This window comes from Ananas comosus, linkage group 6 (assembly GCF_001540865.1).
Source record: "Ananas comosus cultivar F153 linkage group 6, ASM154086v1, whole genome shotgun sequence".
Lineage (NCBI taxonomy): Eukaryota > Viridiplantae > Streptophyta > Magnoliopsida > Poales > Bromeliaceae > Ananas > Ananas comosus.
In genome coordinates, this window is record NC_033626.1 from 389,164 (window position 1) to 398,161 (window position 8,998).

General features: G+C 39.8%; 2 protein-coding genes across 4 annotated transcripts; one reads left to right on the plus strand and one right to left on the minus strand.

Moving 5' to 3' along the window:
- On the minus strand, positions 298–5,180 carry LOC109711896 (probable phospholipid hydroperoxide glutathione peroxidase). Of its 3 annotated transcripts, XR_002216715.1 has the most exons (8): positions 4,797–5,180; positions 3,140–3,216; positions 2,935–2,996; positions 2,728–2,846; positions 2,454–2,621; positions 1,329–1,410; positions 551–593; positions 298–469 (listed from the first exon to the last, which is right to left on the minus strand). XR_002216715.1 is itself a non-coding variant. In XM_020235250.1 (6 exons), the coding sequence occupies exons 1-6, from the start codon at positions 5,067–5,069 to the stop codon at positions 1,381–1,383; spliced, it is 729 nt and encodes a 242-aa protein (XP_020090839.1). In that variant the 5' UTR covers positions 5,070–5,180; the 3' UTR covers positions 1,084–1,380. The 3 variants fall into 3 exon arrangements, 1 of the variants encoding a protein (XP_020090839.1); XR_002216714.1 differs by having other exon boundaries at positions 298–593; XM_020235250.1 differs by lacking the exons at positions 298–469; positions 551–593 and having other exon boundaries at positions 1,084–1,410.
- LOC109711349 (pentatricopeptide repeat-containing protein At4g30700-like) lies at positions 6,510–8,998 on the plus strand. The gene has a single exon (XM_020234348.1). The coding sequence runs from the start codon at positions 6,545–6,547 to the stop codon at positions 8,837–8,839; it is 2,295 nt and encodes a 764-aa protein (XP_020089937.1). The 5' UTR covers positions 6,510–6,544; the 3' UTR covers positions 8,840–8,998.

An 8,998-nucleotide genomic window follows, 5' to 3' on the forward strand; every position in this document is an offset into this window, starting at 1 on the left:
CAGAGTAATGCTGATTTATCAACAACCATCTGAACTTCCCATGAGAAAAATAGCTCTAAACTTCTCTCTACAATAAATGCAGGTCGGTACACAATAGGCTAAAAAGGCAAATAAACAAGGATAAATCATTTGTATTTCATTTTCCCTGAATCTTAAGAATGAGGTGTCACAACTCAGTAGTAAACAGTAAAAAAAAGAAAAAAAAAGAATAGTAACAAAAAATTGGATGATGAAGGAAACATAAGAAGGTGGCTTGTTAAGTATAATAATACCAAATAGCATCTCGAATGCAGAACAGAGGAAACATTTATAGTTGCTTTATTGAAAGAAAAGTACAAGATTTTTAGGATATAGTGGCTTTGGCACAAAAATATTCATGTAAAATGAGTAATCAAAGAAAAACAGGGAATGCCCTTCTAGAATGGCATTAAGTAGAACAATGTGATAACAGAACCAAAACCACGGCAATCTGCAACGAGCCAACAAAACATGAAAACAATACAACGAAAAAGCAATACAAAGATTAGTAAAGTATGTTTCAATAGAGAACCTGGCTTTGGTTTGCATCCTTCTGAACCATGATGTTTTTCTTCCTATAGAAATGCACTTCTCTAAAACTTCAGATATTAACTCAGCATATTCATAGTAACGCAAATAGACTTTCATTACAGATTGGTAATCATTTTGGGCTTTCAGATTGTTGATACAGCACATGAAAAGTGCCGACATTCTACGGGACAATTTTCCTACAGCATTGTAATCTAGCACCTTCAAATATCTCTCAATGATAAATGCTTTTCAGTCACCAGTTGACTATGCACCATAGATTTTATTATCCATGGACTACTATATTTTCCTTGTTTCGACTACATTATACATGAAGTATATATCATTGAATCCATCATAGTTTAGTCAAAGAGATATAATTAACTGACGGAATCCCTTAAAGATTCCATTCTAAAAATAGTTTTAAAGTAGGATTGTATAGATCTTAAAAGGAAACACTGAGTATGGCGTAAAACAAGAAAACACCCTCACAATACATACAGTACTTTGCGTTAGTAAATCTTATCTGTCAGTAGATGATTTAGAACTTTATGAGGGCATAAAGGATTTCATTGACATGTCAAAACTCTTGCAGCTCGAAAAGTTTTGCGTTCTCGTAGTTGTACATTATTTATGAAATACATATCAAGCTATTGTGACTGTACTAATACATTGGTGGGCAATAAAATGATTTTTTGGTATATAAAAATACTACATAAAGTAAAACTTTCGATGCAGAAGGAAAAAAAAAAGGTAGAACTTTGGATAGACTGAGGTTTCACCAGGAGGCAAGGGCACATGCAGTATTTACATCCGCAAAGAAACTCCGAGTTCCTATGCCGCCAGAAGTTTCTGAATATCCCTCTGTACCACAAAAGAATATACGGAGAGTTCGTGAGTAGTCATAAATCATAATAAAAGGAAAGTACCTAAATGTACAGAAAAGAACTCAAGAAAGGATGAAGAGATTTCGCCTTCTCTTCCCCTCATGCATTCGATGGTCGAAAGGTACTGAAATAGTTGTAATAAAATATGAAGTTGCACTGGAAGTCTCATATTACTATGTAACTAGCGCACTCTAAACTATCCTGGTGCAAATTGAGAAACACAACAATGTAATGAAAGTTCCATAGTTGTCAAGATAGCACCATATATGCAAATTATAATCACCAAGAGCTAGTCGACAAAAATCCTGTAAGGTGGATTGTATCATTCCTATTCCATCATGGACCAAGTAATCAATTCTCTCTTCAAGAAATGTTTGATATTAGATCCTACTCCTAGCAAGTCAGTCACCATCTCAGAACTAGAATAAAGGATATCATGATAATACCCTCTCCTATGTATGAGAAACTTGACACAGGAATGCTGTTAGCAGCACCTTAGAAATACCTCATACATTTGTAGAGTTGAAGGTGATTGATTCTGGAATTTTAAAAAAAATTTACAAAAATCAAGATAGTTGATGCGCGTAAAGATCAGGACACACAAGGCAAAATAAAAGAAGGTCCTTGATCCATAGGACTGCAATAGTTCTGTAATGGAAGCAATGGTTTGCAGGATAGTTACAGGAATGAGTTTACCACCAAGAAGTAATTTAACAAAAGTTCTTAACCCAAGTCACCTTTTCACGATTGGTGTAGCAGTTAATAAAGATGCAATATCGAAAAGTTATGCATATGGCAGTTTATTTATCAAGCATAAGGCATTCCGTGAAGTTTGGTGTGCCATTTATAAGTGAGACAGTCATGTCCTTCTATTTATTTAGTGATTAATTTGCTGCACACTTCTTTGATCAAGCAAGTTACATTGGAAAGTACTGTCATTGACTCATTTTTAGATATTAAATTTGCACAATAGGCAGGAAAAAGATAATGTTGAACAACTTTGAAGTCTAAACCACATACCTCGATCTGGAAAGGAGAAGTCGTAGGTGGATATCTCTCCACAACCTTACCATTTTTGTCTACCAAGAACTTCTCAAAGTTCCACTTGATTAGATCACCCAAAAATCCTCCAGCACTAGACTTAAGAAACTGATAAATAGGAGCTGTATTTGGTCCATTTACATCAACCTGTTAAAACAAAAGGGAAGTTTGACAATTTTCAGTCACAGCAAATTAAATGCGCGAATTGTGTGCACTCTTGTGAGGTTATTAAATGGGCTCCAAGTTGAAATACCTTATCAAAAATTGGGAATTCTGCTTTGAACCTTGTGCAAGCAAACTGTTTTATTTCTGAGTTTGAACCGGGCTCCTGCCCCCCAAATTGATTGCAAGGAAAAGCCAGAATCTCGAATCCTACATTTTAGATTTACCAAACATTTAGCAGCAATATAATCCAGAAAACAAATTAAAACGCCCTAATTGCAGAGAAGTTAAACACTACCTTGACTCTTGTACTTCTCATAGAGGTGAGAGAGCTCAGTGTAATTTGATGACGTCAACCCACTGTAATTCAAACAAATGCTTATGTCAGATAAAAGGCACCAAGATAAGAACTATATTGCTAAAGTAGATAATATATCAAAGCCTTCCATGCCGTATTAAGAAATACTAGCAAGCATAGGTAACATTTCAAGAGATAAAATTACCACTTTGAAGCAACATTTACAATCAACAAAGCTTTGCCCTTGAATTTGCTGAGAGAAACATCTTTTCCATCAATATCCTGAAAGTAGACAGGAAAATCTTAAGGAAAACAAACTCAGAAATTAAACATAATTCTCCCGTCATGGAAATCAAAACATCCCGACACATAAAAACCCACGAAGCACAAGAGAACAATGTGGCGTACCACACACTACCACTCTTGAAATCATAAAATGTTCCTGGGTCCTCAATTAGGGGCTGCGAGTGAGTAATGTCAAAGAAGCAAAAATGTGCTTACATCTTTCAAAAATCAAAATGGGATTTCAAAGTCGGCAAAGTGTTCTCTCTAGCAGCTAGGCAAGTTTCAAACTATTTTCTCCTAATTTAGCCTACTTAATCGTAACAATTGTCTTGTTAAAGTACAGCTGCATCAACCTTTGCTCACATACACACAAGAAAGAAACAAGGAAAAAAAAAAAAAAAAAAAAAAAAAAAAAAAACACTTCTTACTACCATGATGAGTGATGAGCGTGTTTGGTTCGCAATTGGAACTAAGATCAGAAACGGAATTGGAATGTTTAGGAATCAAACTGTGAATGACTGATTTCGTCCACGCAATTATTCGACAAGTCGAATAGGAACAGGAATGAATAGTTACCATTCCAATTTGGAATGAGAACGCACTTGCGTCATCTTGACCATAATACAACTAAGGGATTAAACAATTCCATTCAATGAAGCTGGAATGGCACTTCCTTTTGACCAAACAGCAAAATGTTTCACTCTGGTTTAAGAAATTCAGGCCATCATGATTTAAATCCATTTAATTTTAAGATTACGTCAAAGATTAATAAACATCTCCAACTATTACACATTACACATCAAAAAATCCAATCCACCAAAACAGTAAAGCTAAAAATGAACAGAACCCTCCTCGCAGAGATAAGCCCCTCAACTTCATATATTCTTTTCATGAATGCTCTCTCAACTTTCTTTTTTTAAAAAAAAAAAATTTGAGTTACTAATATACATTACAACTTTTGTTAAAATTAATAAGCAAAAACGTACAAAACTTATCTAAACTATGGACACAAAACATTTTGTGTCCGTTATTTGACCTTTCAAAATTTTGATTTTATTATCTAACTTTTTAACTTATTTGATTTGAGTCAATCAACGATACTTTGACTTCAAAATTTAAGCTAATGACTTACTTCAACGAATTTATAGTTGCAAGAATTATATAAAATATGTGAACTAAATCAGTAAAGACAAATGACATGTTCAAAATTTAAATTCAAAGTAACATTGACTGACTCAATTAGATATTGGATAGTAAAATTATATTTTTAAAAGGTCGAATAGCAGACTCAAAATAGTCTATAGTTCAGAAGAACTATAAGTTTTGTAAGTTTCTACCAATTTGATTACTCTATTAGCTATTATACGTTAAATATTGTTGCTCATTTGCTAAAAAATTGTTTGAAACCATTAAATCTAACAAAATCACCAGCGAATACCACAAATTTCTCAACTTTATCAACTAAAATCATTCAAATCAGCAAAAAAAAAAAAAAGAAGAAAAAATCAAAATTTGAATAGTGCAAACTAAAAAAATACATAAAATTGAGGGGACCATTCCAGAAACAAAATCCTTACCTTGACGGTGAAATCATAGATACTCTTCTCGGTCGCCGCAGTAGCATAAGCCACACCGGGACTCCTCCACCTCTTCGACACAAATCTGGGGTTCTGTGGCAACAGGGAGGCGGAAACCCGATCCCAAAAGGGAGATCTCGCGAGCCCGGTGGCGAATTTAGCCGAGAGGTGTGGGAACGCCGCAAAATGAGAGCTGGGCCGGGCCCCGCCATGGCCGAAGAGGCTCGCAGCGGAGAAGAAGGTGGCGGAGAAGGCGAGCGTAGACGAAGACATTTGGGGATTTGGATGATTTGGGGAATTAGGGTTTGGATGGGGAAAGCTAAAAGGATTCGAGAGATCGAGAGATCGAGAGAGAGAGAGGGCTTCGGGGGAGTGGATTGGGTTCGAGGGATTCGTTCGTTCGATTTAAATTGGAGGGGGTGTGGGGGGAGTCGGGACACGTGGCACCCCGACAACACGATATCTGTGGAGAGTGGGTGCTAAGGATTGGACAGAAACAAAAAAAAATTAAAAAATAAAAAAATAAATTGAGACCTATTATTCAATTTTTATAGTTAATTAAAATTAAAAATCTTATTAAACTCAATTATTTTATTAAATTATTATTTGACCGAGTAATATTTGCTAACAAGTAATTAATGTTGTTAAATTTGGTGATAATAAATTTTATCCAATTTTTTTATAAAATTTTTTTTATTAAAATTACTTAACTGAACTACTGAAGTGGAGTGGCTATTTCGAAAACCAAACCTAACAAAAAAACGCCAACATGAATCCCAATCTAAAATTCAGGTTCATATTGGGTACAAACCAAATTCATACCTAAATTTAAATTTATAAGATTTTTTATTTTTATAACCGTATTCAAAATTACTTTCGTTTAGAGTGTGTTTGGTTGACCATAAAGCATATCAAAAATTATTTTTCGGCTTGAAAAATTATTTTTCATATGTTTGTTGACCTGTAAAATATTTTTTTCGAAAAACAATTTTTATAGATTTGATAAAAATGGAATGTTTATGCTTTTCATTGATTTTCGGTAAAAAAATAAAAACTCAAGCTACGTAAAATTTTTTATATTTTTTCAGTGAAGCAAATAAATATAGATTTTTTGCTTTCAACTAAACAAATTTTGATGAAAAACTAATTTTTTCTACAAACGAAAGACTACAAAATGTAAAATTTTTATTCCACTAAAAGTTAATTTACGAAAAATTATTTTTCACAATTTTACTATAACTAAACATAAATTATTTTACGAAAAATTAATTTTCATAATTTTACTTATAGCCAAACATTTCTTAGTATCGATAAATCTGTCACGACTATTCGTTTCGTTTATTTTTTATAAAATAAAATTAATTTAAAATATAAAATAATTAAATTTTAAATATAAAATTTTAAATACCAATCGTCAAAGTGCTGTGACTGAAGATATTATGTTGAACGGAACAAAAATTTTATGAACACCGTCCCCAAACTAATAGTTGGGGACGGTGCGAATGGGCGCCACGTGGCCGAATCTATGGATGTTCTTTTCTGCTGCTCTTTTCCTCTCTTTTTAAAAATACGGTAATTTTTTTCCTTTCCATTTGTGGCCGTCGGATGGGCCACATGGCGCCGATCCGCATAATTCCAAACTAATTAGTTTGGTGACCATGCCTATAAAATTTTTGTCCGTTGAACGGGTGCGTATAAATAAGCTGGAGCGAGCCAAAGTTTGAAACATTGAATGGCTCTAAAAGTCGATGGTGAGCTCTTCCCGCCACCAGTCCCTCTCCCGCGCTTTTTCCTCCTCCTCCTACCTCCGCCTCATCTCCGGCGCCACCACCCTCCGCCACCTCGACGAGATCCTCGCCCACTCCGTCGTCTCCGGCCGCCGCCCCTCCGACCTCGTCTCCGCCTCCGCCCTCCTCCGCCGCGCCGCCGACCTCCGCTCCCCCGCCCCCCGCCCCCCCCCCCCCCCCTCCACCCTCCTCTCCCTCCTCCGCCGCTTCCCCCGCCTCCGCCCCAACTCCTTCACCTTCGCCTTCGCCGCCCCCGCCGCCGCCTCCTCCCTCCCCCTCGCCCGCGCCCTCCACGCACGCGCCCTCGCCTCCGGCTTCTCGGCCGACCCCTTCGTCGCCTCCGCCTTCGCCAACCTCTACCTCAACCTCTCCCACCTCTCCGCCGCAGCCAAGGTGTTCGACGCAATTCCCCGCCCGGATACCGTCCTCTGGAACACCCTCTTGTCCGGCCTCGTCCGGAACTCCGCCTTCTCAAAAGCCGTCGATGTGTTCTTCCGAATGGCCGCTTCCGGCGGCGCCCGGTTCGACTCCACCACGCTTGCGGCGGTCCTCCCGGCCTGCGCGGAGCTCCAAGATTTGAGCTTGGGGGTGGGGGTGCATTGCTTGGGTGTGAAATCGGGCTTCGCCGATCACCCCCATGTGGTCACCGGTTTGATCTCCATGTACTCCAAATGCGGAGATGTTCCTGCCGCTACCGTCCTCTTCTATCTGATCGATGAGCCGGATTTGGTCGCTCGCAATGCTATGATATCTGGGTGCTCCTCGAACGGCCTCGTCGTCTCTTCGGCGGGCCTATTCAAGGAGTTGTTGGCTTCGGGTGGGATGCCGAATTCGAGCACTATGGTCGGGTTGATTCCGGTGTTTAATCCCTTCGGGCACGAATTACTTACCCAAACCATTCATGGTCTTGCGATAAAAGCAGGTTTTGATCTGAATTCGTCGGTGTCGACGGCACTTACCACCGTGTATTGTCGGCTGAATGATACGGTTTCTGCGCGGAAGCTGTTCGATGCAATGCCCGCGAAGGGCACGGCGTCGTGGAATGCCATGATATCGGGGTATGCGCAGAGCGGTTTGACGGAGACGGCGATTTCGCTCTTCCGTGAAATGCAGGTGCTCAACGTCCGGCCGAATGCTGTCACGGTGACGAGCATTTTATCGGCTTGTGCGCAGCTCGGAGCGCTCTCTTTGGGGAAATGGGTCCACCGGATAATCACGGAGGAGGATCTTGAGCTTAATGTCTATGTTCTAACTGCCCTAATCGACATGTATGCAAAGTGCGGGCGCATCACTGAGGCACGGAACATATTCGATGAAATGCTCGAAAAGAATGTGGTCTCGTGGAACGCCATGATATTGGGCTACGGCCTCCACGGCCAAGGTCTCGAAGCTCTGAAACTCTTTGATGACATGTTAGCGTCTCACATTGCTCCCAGTTCGGTTACCTTCCTATCGGTCCTCTACGCGTGTAGCCACGGTGGGTTGATTGATGAGGGCCACAGAGTCTTCGAGTCCATGACCTCCGATTACGGGCTCAAGCCGACCCAAGAGCACTACACTTGCATGGTCGACCTCCTGGGCCGAGCCGGTAGGCTAAACGAGGCCTTCGAGTTTATCAACAAATTCCCAGAGAGTTCTAGCCCGGGTGTTTGGGGTGCTCTTCTTAGTGCTTGCATGATTCACAAGGAGACTAACCTCGCGCAATTGGCGTCAACCAAGTTGTTTGAGCTAGAACCGGAAAATTCCGGCTACTATGTTCTTCTCTCCAATATATATTCGGCAAAAAGGAACTACTCAGAAGCAGCTTTAGTGAGAGCAGAAGCTAAAACCAAGAAGACGGCGAAAACACCGGGCTATACTCTTATAGAGATTGGCGACGTGCCGCATATCTTCACCGCGGGCGACCGAACGCACGCGCAATCGACAGCAATATACTCGATGCTCGAGAAAATGACCGTGAAGATGGTCGAGGCCGGGTATCGGGCCGAGACCGACGCGGCTTTGTACGACGTAGAGGAGGAAGAGAAAGAGCACATGGTGAAGGTTCACAGCGAGAAGCTCGCGATCGCGTTCGGGCTTATGAGCACGGAGCCCGGGAGCGAGATTAGGATCATTAAGAACCTTAGGGTTTGCTTGGATTGCCACAATGCTTGTAAGTTCATATCAGAGGTGACACACAGGTTGATAGTTGTTAGGGATGCTACCAGGTTTCACCATTTCAGAGATGGGGTTTGCTCCTGTGGTGATTACTGGTGATTTCCATAACAAATTTTTTGTTTCCAATTAGAGATTATATGTAATCAAATTATAATTTTTCCTTTTTCAATTTGATTTGTTGCTCATGTATGTTGCAAGGAAAGAAAAGTGACAGATACACCAATGGAAATTATATCTGTTATTGAATTTGGATTAAAA